General features: G+C 33.3%; 1 protein-coding gene across 2 annotated transcripts; it reads right to left on the bottom strand.

Moving 5' to 3' along the window:
- Nucleotides 1–510: 510 nt before the first annotated feature.
- Nucleotides 511–15,941, bottom strand: LOC136030038 (COP9 signalosome complex subunit 4-like). Of its 2 annotated transcripts, none has more exons than XM_065708655.1 (2): nucleotides 15,809–15,941; nucleotides 511–1,825 (listed from the first exon to the last, which is right to left on the bottom strand). In XM_065708655.1, exon 2 carries the CDS (start codon nucleotides 1,823–1,825, stop codon nucleotides 626–628), a length of 1,200 nt encoding a protein of 399 aa, XP_065564727.1. In that variant the 5' UTR covers nucleotides 15,809–15,941; the 3' UTR covers nucleotides 511–625. The 2 variants fall into 2 exon arrangements, with proteins under 2 accessions (XP_065564727.1, XP_065564728.1); XM_065708656.1 differs by lacking the exon at nucleotides 15,809–15,941 and adding an exon at nucleotides 14,219–14,270.
- Between the last annotated feature and the right edge of the window lie 215 nt (nucleotides 15,942–16,156).

A 16,156-nucleotide genomic window follows, 5' to 3' on the forward strand; every position in this document is an offset into this window, starting at 1 on the left:
TGGGCCAGCTTTAAGCCATCAACATATTATTGGACTTGTGTGTCAACACTGTATTTCAATTATCTTTTTTGGGCTACAAATTAGATCTTTTTAATGCCAATATTATTGATTCTGTACTCTAGATGTACATAAATACTTTCCTTGCACAAAGCACTAACTGTTAAAAATACTAAGAAAATTAATATTTTTTAATTTCCATCTCGATAAAATTATCGTTGTATTACACAACGACTTTTCAATTATCAAAGTCATACTCAACAGCCATGCAAGCAATTGTAAGGGAAAAAAAAATCAAAGGCCACAAAGGTCTTTGTCACCCAAGTGCAACCCATGTCAGACCTAATGAGTCTGAGTACGTAAAAATAAAATATGATTGAAAATAACAATGGGGAAGATAACAATGTTCAAGAAAGACTATAACATTATTCCGGATAAGTGCAAATATATAAAATAATATGGGTATACCTTCAATTTTTATTCTTTTTTACTGGAGCTTTGAAAACCACCAAAGACATCTACTTCATTTATTTATCAATCAAATAAGGAGCATATACAAAAGCAGTAACTGAAATTTAGGGACAGCAAGAGCAGAGGAAGAAATGGAGTTATCAATGAGCTTATAAGCTTAAAACTCCATCTTTTTCTCCATCCACTCTGGAGAGACTGTCCCAATGAGGTCCACGACTTTATTAACCTGATCACAGAGTCTTTGAATTTGTTTATCCCAAGTTGGCAATGTTTTCTTCCTTTCGAAATATACAACAGAATCAATTTGGTCAATAGATCCATTCATTCGCCCTTCACTGATCATGTGAGACGCAATTTTTTCAGCTCTATTAGGATCCACATCCAGCAAAGCACCAAGCTCATCAAGTCTAATACTATAATACAACTTAGAAATTGCAAGCAGATTGTGTTCCATTACAGCTCTGTCTAAGATTGAAGAACCATCAGAACTGACTGCTTTCTGATGTGGCTGTAAGAGAGCCTCAAAATCTGCAAGCTCAGATAGTCGAATCAACCGTTCCAAATACATTTTCTCAAGGACGTTGTAGAAGGGTAGCTGCTGACAGCGTTCATCCTTGTAAAGATTTGCCAACATACGGCTACGTTGCTGCCCTGCTGATGCCAGAATGGTACAAATTACGGCTTTTTGGAGAGCCGTCATCCTCTCAGCTTCGTGAACAATCACTTTATATGATAACTCGTTGTAACGCTGAGCTGCTTCCAAGAACTTCCTTCTGAAGTCCAATACGCGTGCGTAACAAACTTTATAATGAATCTGCAGCTGCGGCTTCTTAGTCTCGGCTTGTAAGAGTGAGGCTCTGTTAATATAAGCTTCTGCTTGAATAGGGTCCTCATCTTCAAGAAAAAGTCTTGCAATTTTTAGATATGTTTCCAGCTTATAATCGACAGCATAAGCTCTCTGCCCGCTTTCTAATGGAATCCCAACCAAAATATTGGCAGATTCCTTCCAATTTTGTTCTCGCTCATATATGTCAGCTAAATTCTGTCTCAGACTAGCTATCTGATCCTCAAAGGAAATAGTGCGTGATGAAGCTTTTTCAAGAATATAATGAGATAAAATTTTTGCAGATTCGTCAGGCATTTCTGAAATGATGGCCTGAACATCTCCCAAAATCGGCCTACTGACAACTAGGCTAACACTATCATTTAAAAGTGAATCAACAATAGCTTTCATACAATCTAACTGATTATCAGGGTCCAGGCACTTAACAAAACCGAGTATCTCTTTATACTTGTCACTGATTTCACGGTGATTCCCACTGATTTGGCTGAGCTGAATACGGACTTGCTGTGCCATCTAAAAAAAACTATCATGAGTCTACAAATAGTCGTCAAGAGACATTGAAAAACAACAGTGGCATAGGAGAATTCAGGGTAGGAAGGAGGCGTTATGAAGGGTTTATAGGATTGGTCTTGAAAATATGATCACAAAAACATACCTGAGTTTATTCAAAAGAACCACAACAATGTTTGAAATACTAAAATTTTATACAGGAAACACGGATATTTATATTTTCTAAAAAATTGGCATAACATAACAGTTTATGGGATTTAGAATTATACAAATTAGGGAATCTTAAATTATTAGGCAAGTAGAGTGGAAACCAGCAGCCCCATCCAAATTTATCCACAGATTTAACAGTTTACAGTGATCATACTCTTAAAGTTATGAGTGCTGGAGAGAGAAAAAATGAAAATATGATTAATTGTATTTCAATTAAAGAAACTAGTAATTTATTTAATTATCTGGAACCTATCATACAAAACAAAAAATGGACATAAGAATTATAGCAAAATTAAAGTTATTTGATGATATAGATAAAGACAAACAATGAGTACTTATATAAGAGCAAGCACTAACGCAATAAATTAGTAAAGACTAATTAAAAAAGTAAAATTTACTGGGTAAGTACTCAAGACTATGGATTTTTCAGCTTAGATAAATGACAATGCAAACAGATGTTATTATTTTGGTTCTTTTCTATTCAGAAATACCAGGTTTAGCAACACTAAACTGTGTCACAAGACAAGAATTACATGCAAAGAGGGAAAACGTAGAAAATAATTCACACAACAGGAAAAAGTAACTGAGCAATTTTAAATTATTCAAGCTTATAAGCCACATTTAAGACACAGCATAATACATATATTTGGACTAAAGCTACCAAGTTGAAAAGTTTTGAACAGATACCGGTGTTAATGCTCCTCTAATTGGTGTATGGATCATAATGGTGCTATACTTTAAGCATGAACAAATTGTGGGGAGTAGATTCTGCCTTGTAATCATTCCTGTATAAGACGAGTAGGGGAGACTATGCCTTCATTTCTTTTATTAGTCTATGTATTGGTTTATATAAGCCAGATTAGAAGGGACCCTACTTTCCATATTTTTTTTTCTGAACCAATGCTCATTTCAAACTTGTTGTTGATAATTGCTTCAATACTAATATAAACAAGAAAAAGAGAATGGTGTCCACATCGAGATTATACTAATATAAACACGAAAGATATATATACTAATATAATACTAAGATATATACTAAGATATATACTAAGGTATATACTAATATAAACAAGAAAAAGAGAATGGTGTCCACATCGAGATTATTAGCACTGTTTTTCTTATTCATGTTGTTGCTTAATGAGAAAGGATCTTTATTATAAACATTTTTCAATAAAGAGGGGCCATTGCACCAATTAAGGTGGGTTTAAGACATAGCTTATTTGTAAAGGAAAAGCAAAAAAATGAAAAAAAAACAGGTAAATTGTAAAGCCCAATCCCAGATTCAAAAAGAAGTATCAAATACTATGGAGCATGCTGGTTGGTTTAGCCATGCTATTCCTAAAAAAAATGCTCTCCGGAGGTCCTTGCCACAGGTGGATCAAGAGGGGTCGGGAGGCCATGCCCTCCTTGCCAAGATCTTGCTCTAGATCCACCTTTGGCTCTCGCTTCCTATTAAAGACTTAGGACTTTCCAACATCAAATTCTAAACCAAGCCTTGTATAGTCAAGTTATGGGGAGGGGGGAAGGACCTTGCTATTATTCTGGATATTACAGCTCAATTTCATCTTAGGTAAAATTATAGCAGTTCATATAACTGACTAACCAATACTGTGAATATACCACTCGATGCCTTTATAAAAGGTTCTAAACGAATATAATAATCGCTTCTACCTTATATTCAAATTTAAGCACTTTTTAACCTAACCTAACCTTATTATAAATAATTTTAGTATTGAGAAAATGTAGCATTATTTTTTTCGAAAACGATGGAAAAGATAGCGCTGAGAAAACGTAGTATTATTTTGTGGAAAACGAGCAATAAGTCATACTTTAACTGAAAATTCGTCATTTTTAAAAGCTCAAAAAGTGTTTAAATTTGAATTTGCAGTAGGAGCGATTATTATATTCATAAAGAACATATAAAAAGGCATCAAATGGTATGTTCACTTTATTGGTAAGTCAGTTATATGAACTGTCATAATTTTTTGAAAATTCGACCATTTTTAAGAGCTTAAAAAGTATTTAAATTTGAATTTAAGGTAGAAGCGATTATTATATTCGTAAAGAGCATAAAAAAGGCATCGAGTGGTATGTTTACTTTACTGGTAAGTCAGTTATATGAACTGCAATAATTTTACCGTGTAAGAAATAAGGCTGAGACTAGCAATAATAAAAGAAGGAGTGGCTAACTGAGGACCAAGAAATAATAGTTGGAAATTTATAAAATCTGCAACTAAAATAGACAAAACCTTAAAAAATCTGCTTTGCAATTAGAAGAAATATTCATTTACAAAGAAAAACAGAGGCGTCTCAAAGGACTAATGGTTGACTTTTATAATAACCTAAATCAGTAACTAAAGTACCATTCATTATCAAATTAATCACCATTCTGGAAGGTTGCACACAGTTACTCTATCTTTCAGGGTGTCAGGTTCACTGTTAAGGTTAATACAGATATAGAATATGTTGACTTATTTAAAATAATTTCTTCTTGTCTGCTTATATCCTTTCATCTTTTAAACTGGGCATGATGGTGTGTTTTTTGTGAGATATTTTAGTTTGCTCCATCACCCCAGGGAGGGGTTAGAGCTGTCAGTCATCCCTATTCATTATAAAATCCATCTTACTTTGCTTTAAACTATAAAAATGGATTGGAGATGAAATAAAATTACATAAAGATAGAATTTCCCAAAATCAGGGTTCCAAAGCCAGTCTTAAATTTTGTAAGAGTCACGCTTTATTTATTTTTTTTTTTTATTTTTGCAAATATGTATCTTAATTTTACAGATTTGACAATCATTAACGATTTTTTCCTAGAAGACAGTGTGCAGTAGCGTGGGAACGCATGGTAACACTGTTGTCATTCTCTTTTTTTTGCCGCTAGAAATGTAAAAAGCAACATACTTGAATTTTTGTTCTTTCTGTCTTATGCTAGTATACTAATCTTCTCAAGTTTTTATTCTTTTTTGCTGATGGGAACAATCACTATGCACAAATATTTATTTTATCTATAATTTTCAGCCAACAAAATGATGTTACCAGGCATAGGCGCCGGCAGGGCAGGGGCGGGCATGGCCTATTACCCCTAGAAATTTGGAAATATAAAGAAATTATAAGGAAATCAAAGAAAAGAGAGCAAAATTGGGAAAAACCATAGGAAAAACGAGTGTAGCCCCATTGTTGGCTGCCTGCCAATATAAGGAAACTGTAAGTTCTAACTTGTGACTGAGTGACCACTTTCCAATTTTCCATGAGCATTTTTTCTATTTAATTTGGTTGGAGTAACAAAAAAAAAATCAATTTTTGCGTAGTAACAAATGAAAAGTAAATGACGATCCTTGTCAATAACAAAAGTATAGGAGCCAAACTATTGACAACATTAAATCAAAGAATTAACTTTTTACGGTGATTCTAAATATATATTTGTTTATTAGTAATTAGTGCGGTTATTAGTACACAAGAAATATCATATATTATAGGAAACTCAAGGAAAAGCCGTCAATCTTTGCTTGCATTGCAAGAGTACCCATGAACTGATATATGAAACCACTATGATCAGAAATATTTCCCTGAACGGAATGCTAAAATACTGTATTTTCACCTGAGCAGATATGTTTTTGCGTTTTATTATATTTTTTTCAGGACTGATTTTATTTAACTAGTTGTCACTATGAAAAAGCTTTATTTTCTTTACAGTTCTGAAGTATAAAGGTTTCAAACATATTGGTTTTTGTATTCAAAATTAAATTAAAAATATCGAATTAAAAAATTTTATTCTATTTCCTTAATATTAGTTTTAATATTTTACTTTGAACAAACTAATTTGATAATGTGTTTATTTTTACGAACACTGAATCTAAAGACATTAAATATTTTGGTGTTTAATAACCAAGTTCAAAACTGTCAATCTTGTTAAAAAATATCGGTCCTACGCTTCGGCATTGCTCAACAGAACGGAATATTGAGAGTTTATACCTTAGTTTTTGTAAGTAGGCCATTGTTCTATGTATTTTTTTTTGTAATTACTTACTTTTTTCATTTTATATATTTTTACTTTAACTGACATACTTTTTCCATTGCCTTTAGAAAAATATTTAGAAGCTTCATTAAAATGAAAAAAAAAACAAGTTTTTCAACTCAAAGTAAGGTGTAACATTAAAACTTAAACGAACAGAAATTATTAGGTAAGTGAGAAGGGCTACCCAGTCCTCACCACCTCACTCTTCACGCTACAGTTTTCCAGCCCAAAAAAACAAGTTACTTATTATTCTAATTAAACGCCCCTTGTGTTTCGAGAGTCGTATTTAAAAAATTGAGACAAACTTTAAACTTTAGCGACTTTAGTAGGCTTCAAATTTGTTCCTTGTTTTCAGTCGAAAAGCTCTTTTTTTTGCTGAATGTTTTCCAAATCATACCCATGCCGTGCCAAGGTATAATTGAGGTATCTGGCCCTAAAATCCCTGTTTAATTGCTTTTAAAATGCGTAAATCGATAATTGTACGCTGATTGCGTTTAAATCTGCAATTTCAATTTTGGATAAAATTTGAATATAATTAAAAAATTGGCAATGAATAGCACTTTTGAAAAAAGTCATATTTTATATTACTACAAAAGAATTTCGGTTGGATAAAAAGGAGTATTATTGATTGTAGGGATGGAAATTCTGTGGGACTTTTGATCTTTCACGTAACTGAAGCCATCAAAACCTCTACAATACTATTTTCTTATCGATAAATACCTTACATGTATTTGTTTAAATACACTGAAATACTTCATATAAATAGAAAAAGGAAAATATCGCCATTTAAAATTGCTGACAACAAATTTCCTGGCGGGGTTGATGATGGCCTGCTTTGCCTTTTCTACCTCTGTGCTGGTAGCTATGAGAGTATAACATTTTATTTGCATAGAGAAACATTTTAATTATTTCCTACTCCCCCTGCTTCTTTCAACATTTATCTGAAGCCTCATGAAAAGCAAGCAGTTTGTCCATTAAAATGTACTTGTAAGAATCTACCATAGCCCCACCTAAACAATGACTCACACCCCACCTCATTATAGCTGATATGCAAGTACAGATCCCCAAACATGGACTAATTTCATTACAAATAAAGCGAATCAACTTGGGTGAATCCAGCACTTCTTTTGCAACTGGGAAGCCTAAAATACACTCATTGATACTTTTAAATCAATTGGCTTCTCGGAATTTTAAAATGATTGCAAATTCGTCCTCTTTGGGGTTAAGTCGTAGTTTGGTGCCCTAAAATGGCGGAAAACAAGATTTTCCCTGACCCAATCTGTGTAGTCACTTAAAAAAGAGCTTAGAATTTACGTTTGAATGAACTCCCTACAAATTATCTTGGACTTTCGGTTTCATACAATCGACCCTGGGAAAAAGCATAAAATATAAATATGCATCGACAATGTTTTTTTCAAAAAAAGCGAGATTCGACATTTTGAAGATTTGAGTTTAAAACATGTACGGTATGGTTCTCTGATATGACGTATCAAATAAAAGGATTTTCAATAAGATTACTTGCTTTTTGAGATTGTTTCCCCCTTTTTTCAAAAATCGGACAAACTTTCTCAGATGTTTCGTTTTGGGTGGATAACAATAAACTGAAAGAATCTTATATATTTAGAATCAATATAAAAAGCCAATACTGCCGGTTTAGCAATTGTCATGAGAATTCCGTTTTTAGTTCGTTTAATTTTTGCCCGAGTCACTTTTTACTTCTAGTTTTTATCACAAACTATTAGATAAGATTCTCTTGTGACGAAAATTCTTAGAACCTGTTCGTTTTATTTAGTTGAACAGGACAATAAAAAGAAAGATGGTCAATTTGACAGCTGGATAGTTAGATTGAATTTTGTTTTTCTTTCGTTTTTCTATTTTTTGAAAGGTCAGAATATATAAGGGATTTAAGTTCAAGGGAGAGAATTGTCCTGTTATGAAAGAGGCACATTTTACATGGCTGTTATAAAATCAAAAGGTGGTATCTATGCAGGCAGGATGATATTTTAGTATCTCTACTCCTTCTATAAACTATTCTAAGGTGTAGGAAATTAGATAAAGACAAGTTTCTATCTGTTATAATCGACCAAAGCAAGAGATCTTTTGGTAATTTGGTTTGAATTTGATTTTCTTTTAAGATTAAATGCATAATAGTTAAATATATTATTGATTGAATAAACTGATCCTTTGCCAGGAATCTTTGTTTAAAATTTGCTGTATTTTGTTTCTCTTTTCATACAATTTAATGCTCTTTTTATTTGAGTTTTTTTCCTAAAATCTTTAAAAATTAACTTATTCTACGAAAAATTACCCTGAAATATATTTCCTGTCGCCCAACCACCATTGCTATTTTGACGTCTACCCCCCCCCCATCCTACAAAATTTCCTGTCGGCACCCTTATTACCAGACTATGCTAAAACTACTTAATACCTTTCTGTATATCTGTATATGGATCTGGAATACACCAATTTTCACTTATAATATATTACTTTTCCAAGAAACATAATTAAAACTTTAAGAAACAGTAAAAGTAAGACTGGACTATGCATTTATTTTTACCCAATAACAGTTGCCGAAATGGAGAAAGAGCAAGAGCAGGAGGCATAACAAGGGAAGAATACAACTTTGCTCCCATGTAATGTTTATAAATTATTTGAATACATACTGCTACTACTACTAACAACTCACCACAGACCCGAACCTTTGAGGCCAACAGAGCTAAGCACGCTCCTCCTCCATCCCAATCTATTATGAGCCTCCCTCTTTACACCCACCCAGGAAGTTCCCATTTCCTTTAAATCTCTCCCTTATACATCCTCCCGGCCGAACCGCGGACAACCTGCTTTCTGTTTAGCCCTAAACGGTTGGCTGAAAAGGACAATTTTCAGCAATCTGTCATCCTTCATCCGCAGAATGCGCCCTAGCCATCTAAACCTTTCTCTCATTGTAGCCCTATAAAGCAGGATTGAACCACACTTTTTGTACAACTTACTGTTTGAAATAGGGTCAGTCAGCCAAGTAACCAGAACGATCTGAAGGCAATTTCTCTGAAAAATATCAAGCGAATCTTTATCCACTTTTTGGAGCGACCATGCTTCAGAGCCATACCTGTCCACTGTCATTACTGTAGCTTCCGAAATTCCAATCTTGGTTTGCAGAATTACCTTCCTATTCTTCCAAACTTTGTTTTCAAATGTGAAAAGACACCCTGAGCCTTGCCTATTCTACTTTTAGCATCTTCACTACTCCCACCATCTTTACTAATAATACTACCAAGATAAGTGAAATTGTTCACCTGATCAAACTTTTCATTACCCTATGTCACCTTTTTTTTTCTTCAATTATTCTTAGCCTTAGTCTTCTTAACATTAGTTTTCAAAACTATTCTAGCATCTTGAACTCGCAAAACCTCTAAAAGCTCATTCATTTTCTCACACTTTCATCTAGGATACTTAAATCATCAGTATAATCTAAGTCCAGGGGAGTCTTTCCTCCACATTTGTGCAATGTTTTTGTAATTTAATTGTTAAGTTTACTGATTTGCCCTTTATCTTTGATGATTTTGCTTTTTTAATTTCTTTTTAATTTTAAGTGTTTGACTTAATGTACTATTTTGAATTTTTTTTTCTTCTTAGCTTTTACTGACATATAAAGCAAATTCGGCTCTATAGAACTTGTGATAGTCTTTTGAAAATAAATATTATCTTATCTTATCTTAAAACAGGGGAGCAGTTAGAAAAACTCACAGAACTATTAACATGTGAGTTGGAGGAAGCTATAATTGGTCTTGGTTTAAGTATGAAGTCAACATGTGAATCTGAGCCAGTATTATGTATTATATATAAAATCTTGATCATTCAAAATTGCTACAAAATCGACATAAGTAGAGAGCAAAATTAAAAAACAAAGTCTCAAAATTATAAAATCCCGAATTCCTTTTACATATCTTGTGGTTGAGCCAAGTGGGTGGTCAGCTCTATTTGTAATGCGACAGCCTTTGGGGCAGGGATTCATGCCCTGGTGTTACCAATTATTTGGTTTGGTATGAGGGTCAGCAGTGTGACTCTGTCAGCTCAGTCAGAGTTCATGCATCTCCAAGTGGGTGCCAAAAAACATATAGGGGGATAAACTCAGCAAGCATTAGATGATTTACTCCAACCATACATAGCAATATACAACCATCCATAGCACTTCTAGCCAAAGGAAGGAAATCAGGAGATCAGTTCCTTCACTACACTAACAATTAATCTGCTTGCAAACAAAATGTTTTTTTTTAATATTTAAGATGGTATAAGCAGATCTAAAAATAAGGCTGTTAGTACAGGCTTCTCATAGAATATATATAAATACAAGCATTTTTTCGTTCATTCACATATTACTGAAAAATTAGCCTTCTAATGTTAGAAATAGGGATAGATAGTATTCTAGCCTAGGTGAATTCGTGTAGGAAAAGAAAATAGTAATGTTTATAAACTTCTGCAATTTTGTAGGGACAACAACCTATATTAACCTATTAACTATATTAAGATGGCCCTTGGTGCTCACATAAGGGTAAGATAGCCAACCTTATTGATTATGCTATTGTAAACAGAAAACTGGCAGGATTGACACAAGGTACCAGAGTATATACCCTAGGAGCACTGTCATTGATGTTAAAAATAAAGATCACAATCTAGTAGTGTCTAGGGTAAATATAAAACTGAAATTCAGGAAGGGTAACAACCTCCCAGGAGGTTACAATGTTGGTGGACTCCATGATGAGAATTTGAGAGAACCTTAGAGGAACAGTCGAATATAAAACTAAGGAATCTAAAGTTGAACAATGTGGAAGGTGAATGGAATAATTTTAGGAAACAGTTTTTGAAGTGGCAGATGTTTTCTTAGGGATGGCAAAATTAGAAACACAGATAGGAATAATAGTGAATATACCTTAAGTTTTGAAGAGAAGAGGAGGGGATTGTACAACAAGTGATTGAGTGATAGACCATATGAAACTAAGAAGAATATAAGGGAAGTATTAAAATATGAATTAAGGAGGTGTGGAGTGGAGGTTATAGATAAAATTGCTTGATGCAGCCAGACTGCATAGCAGTGAAATATTATATCATTTATGTTAAGAAATGAGAATGAATAGTCAATCTGGACTGGTCTCAGTTAAAGAAAGAAACAATGCCAGGATTAGGGATAAGGATAGATTTAAACAGAAATGGGCAGAAAACTTTGAGAATCTGCTAAACTACAATAAAGTTGCAGGAAAGAATAGAGAAAATAACTAAAAAATTTGAGACACTTTGGAAGTGACTTAAGATTTATTTTTCAAGGTAGGATTAGAGACAGTACTAAAAGAATTAAAAAGTAATAAAGCCATAGATATTCACAGTTTATTAATTAGTTTTTAAAATATAGTGATTGTAAAATTAAAGATAAATTACTAAAGATTGTAAGTATAATTTTTGAGAAGCAGGAAGTACCTAGTAGTTTTAGGGATACTTTAATTTAATCCAATTACAAGAAAAGTGATAAGGGTGACTGTGGTAATTATAGAGGCATTGGCTTGATTTCTACAGGAAGCAGTATGATGATTACTTAGTATGATAATACTTTTTAGACTTAGAGATGCAGTAGATAAATTTTAAGAGAAAAACAGTGCTGTTTTAGGGAGGGAAGAGGATGTGTCAAGCAAAATTTTTGCTTGACAAATTCTTAGATTGACAAAATTATGAAGTTCCAAGTCATCAGACCCCTTTAGTCCTTAGCTTTATAGATAATAAGCAACCATCTAATTCAGCTATGAGAGCTTTGGCAAAGTTCCTGTCCTTGAGTGGCAGACTGGATAAATACACAAAAGGGATTAGTACTGTGTACAAGAACAATACTGCTACAGTTAAGGTAGGAGATGGAGCTTGTAGTTGGTTTTGTATAGAGTCAGGAGTTAAGCAAGGTTGTATTCTATCCCTATTTATTTTGCACTAAGGAAAGCAGCAAAGAGTATGGTAGTGTATAAAATCAAATGGGAAAGAAAAATTCTCCCAGACTTAGACTATGGCAATGATTTGAGCACCCTAGTTGAGTGTTAGCAAAAGAATGATTTTATATATGTTTTGAGAGCTTGGGTTGCAAGAATAGGTTTGAAAATAAGAGTTAAGAAGACCAAGTTGCTTTCATGAAGGTGAAGAGGCAATGTTGGGTCACAAGAAGATCAATCCAGAGGACAGCCTAACTTACTTAGGTAGAAATATTAGTAAAGATTATAGATGTAGCAAAGATACTAAATGTAGAATAGCCAAGGACCATTGTATTTTTTCTGCAGCTGAGAAAAGTTTAGAAGAATAGGAGGGCGAAACAAAAATTAAAATATACAAAGCTATAACAATGACAGGAGTCAAGTATGGTTTTAAAATGTGGGTGCTTTAAAACACAAACAAGCTTGGGTCAGTTACCTCTCCTTCTCTACCCTATAGCAACCTATGCCCTTGACAGTACATTGTACAAAAGTGCTCATTATAGCCAATCCAAAACTTCAAAAACAACCTCCTAAAAAATTGGCCAGTGAGAGAGAAATACCATTTGTAGCTAAATCATGAATGGTAATTGTTATCCTTAATTTTAATAGTGAAATGCTATTTTGTAAACAACTTTGTAGGACATTTTAAAGAGCTGGGAAACCCTGAAAAATAAAATCAATTTTGCCATCATTTTAAATGGGTTTCAGGCCCTTTTTAAAAAAAACTATAAATCTGTTTTCAAAATTACATTTTGCTATTAAGATTAAAAAATTCTAAGTATAATTCTCAAATCAGCTATAAATGGCAATTCTTTCTCAATAGCCAGGTCTTTTTTAACATGTTTATAAACTATTGGCTAGAATAGGCTACTTTACCTTCTGGGTCCCAATAAGGGCACAAAACAGAACTTCCCCCACAAACAATTATTGAACAGTGAAAGGACATTAGAAAAGGTATCAAGTGACATATCCACTTCTATCCTAGTTAAATCAAGTTGAAAATTGCATATTTGCTTGAGGCTGCAAAAAAGACTTTAAGGGAGATTGGTACTTCTTCGGAGGGTACAAAAAGGAGGTTTCAAGTAGATATGGCTGGGTGAGGAGCATACCTAGCTGTGTTGGAGATAGTTGGCTTGGTGCTATAATGAGTTGTTAGCATTCACATCGCACAGGTAAGCATTTCAGAATGTCTTCAAGTAATTTCCCAGTTTTTATAGCCTAGTCTTTAATTCTAATGATAACCAATAAAGAACTTCTGAAATAGACTAATTTTCTTGAATGGTGAAGCTTTAGTTTTGTCACAAGCTGTCTAAACAAGAAACTTTGCTGCAAAGCAGCATAGTTTCTACACTATAGCACTTAAAAATGCTCATTCTAGAAGCAAATCCATTTTAAGCTTTCTAAAATCCCCCTTCAACAAAACAAAAATGCATAAAGTGGGCAGGGTTTTGAAGCTGGGGGAAATGTTAGGGTTGTACAATATGAATGAAATTATATTTTAAATACTAATTCCAGTCACCACTGGTAATTCCTGTATAATTGGAAGTCAAAAGATAAGTAAAAAATCATGCATCCATTAATGTTAATATTCAAGACTTTTCACTTTCACTTTTAAACTAGCCAGCTGTATCTGAACAAAACAAACATCCAATTTTGCTTACAGATAACATTACTATAGAGCAAAGTGTATTAGTCCATGAGCCCTGTGGGCAGCACAGCAAGGTCTATATTCTGATCAGCTAACAATTCAACCAATCAGAATGCAGACCTTGCCCTACTGCCTATGGGGTTCATGGACTAAAATGCTTTGTTCTATAACAATGTTATCTGTAAGCAAAATTGGATGTTTGTTTTATTCAGATACAGCTGGCTAGTTTAAACTTAAAAGTGAACAATCTTGAATATTGACATTAATGGATGCATGAGTTTTTTACTTCTCTTTTGACTCCCTACTATACAGAAATTACCAGTTGTAATTACAATTAGCATTTAAAATATAATTTGTATAACCACAACATTTCCCTTAGCTTCAACACCCTGCTCACTTTAAACATTTTTAGTTTGCCCCATGGAGGAAGAGGATCAACTAGAAATGGATGCACTTCTAGAATTAGCATTTTTAAGTGATATATCGTTAGTGAAAGATATGGCATTCTTGATCCATACCTGGCCCTCCAAAATCAACTGTCTTGCTATGTCCAATCTCTCTGCAAGAATAATTCCCTGTATGTGGTGATGCTGCCATAATCTTCTTCTTCTTATAAGTTATCTTTCTAGTTTAGTTATACTTTCTCTTGTTATTTATGTATTATGTAGGATAAGTATTTAGTTTTTTTTTGGCTGTTTTGTTAATTTTGTTTGCTTTTTCTTTTCTCCATAGGGTTATCTTTATGGTTATTAATAAATGATGAATTTGATGAATGCAAAAGATGAGCAGTGGTCTATAATCTGTTTAAATATTTCTAGTTATCAATGCAGCTTTACTTTGTCTGTTCTACTGATCTGTTAGTCTATTTTACTATACTGTTTTTCTTTGTTGTATTATATTTATTGTGCTTGCCATTGAAGAGTTGCATATACATTTGTTTTTGCTTTGTTTATTAATTTTTTCTCTGTACTCCACTGTTTATACTTTTGTATATTTGTGGGTAATAAATATTATTATTATTATTATAGTATGGAAACTATACTGCTTTATAGCATAGTTTCTAGTTTTAACAGGTTGTGATGAAACTAAGGCTTTACTTCCTAAATTCTAGTTTGACCTGAAAAATGGTCTTATTCATAAATGGTTAAGAAAAGGAAGCTAAAATTCTAGTTGATTGACTTCCTGCTATCTCAGAAAGGGGTTAGGTTAGGAAAATGAAACTTTCAGGGATGGGTCTACAGATTAAAGTATGTCCTGGGAAGGTTTTTTGAAGTACCTACCTCTACTTCTTCTTTCTCTAGAGGGCCCTGACTTTTGATGACCTTCAAAAATATGTGTGTTATAAAATTGAAACCTTGCAAAATAGATCTTCTGCTTGAATGAAGTACAACAAAATTGTTTTCAGCTTCACAACTTTGCTCAATCTCAATTTATAATGTTTTAAAGATATACAAATACTTTTCCTAAATTTTGAAAAAAAAAACATTGATATGGCTCAGAATTCTACTCAAATAACAGGAATTGCATTTTCAGAACTAAAGGCAGAGAAAAAGGAACTGGTAACTGAAAATTAAGGTAAAATGTTGTTTTTTCAAAATTTCAATGGGTATAGACCTGTCAACTAGGCAAATTTCAGGGCTCTCTAGAGGGAGAAGGAGTGGAAGTTGGTACTTTTAAATACCTTCCTGGGACATACTTTAATCTGTAGACCCATCCCTGAAAGTTTCCTTTTCCTAAACTAACCCCTTTCTGATATAGCAAGAAGTCAATCAACTAGAATTTTACCTAAAAAGAGCATGACAACTAGGGTGACCAGGTAATTTGGTAGTAAAATTAAAGTATGTCACAATAGTATCTGACCATGTGCATACCTGATTTGATTACAACTCTAATTGTCACAGCAAATGAACTAATAGGCTATATTAGACTACCAACAATAAATTAGCTATGCCTAAGGAGCCTAGTAAAGAGAAAATCCAGGGCCAAAATTGAGCATCTATAAGCTCTTTTGATTTATGTATTGAACACAATCGGTCCCATAGAAGATTATTGAGTTTAAAAATTGGTTGAGAAGATAGTAAAATGATAAATTAACATCTTAAACTTACGCTAAGCACTAATTAGCCACCTTTCAACTGGGACTTAGAAAGCTTTTTTGAACTGCTTTGCCTTTTCGGGCGTCATTTGAACTATTTATCATTGTGCTAGATGACGTTCTTTTCCAGCTAAAAAACTGCAGTGTTTCTACTTCAACCGATTTTTCTGATGTTTTATATTCCCTGAAAGAGCTTACACTGGTTTTTACTAATATAACAAATAAAACCTTTGCATCGAGAATTCAAATTCTTAGTTATAAGCTGATTTAGATTGAACCCTAGTTTTGGTGGATTTACACTATTCTATGCCCAGTTGCTGGCAGCTTAGCAAGGATGGAGCAATGAGGAAAATACATAGCC

The sequence above is a fragment of the Artemia franciscana genome, chromosome 8, assembly GCF_032884065.1.
Source record: "Artemia franciscana chromosome 8, ASM3288406v1, whole genome shotgun sequence".
Classification (NCBI taxonomy): domain Eukaryota; kingdom Metazoa; phylum Arthropoda; class Branchiopoda; order Anostraca; family Artemiidae; genus Artemia; species Artemia franciscana.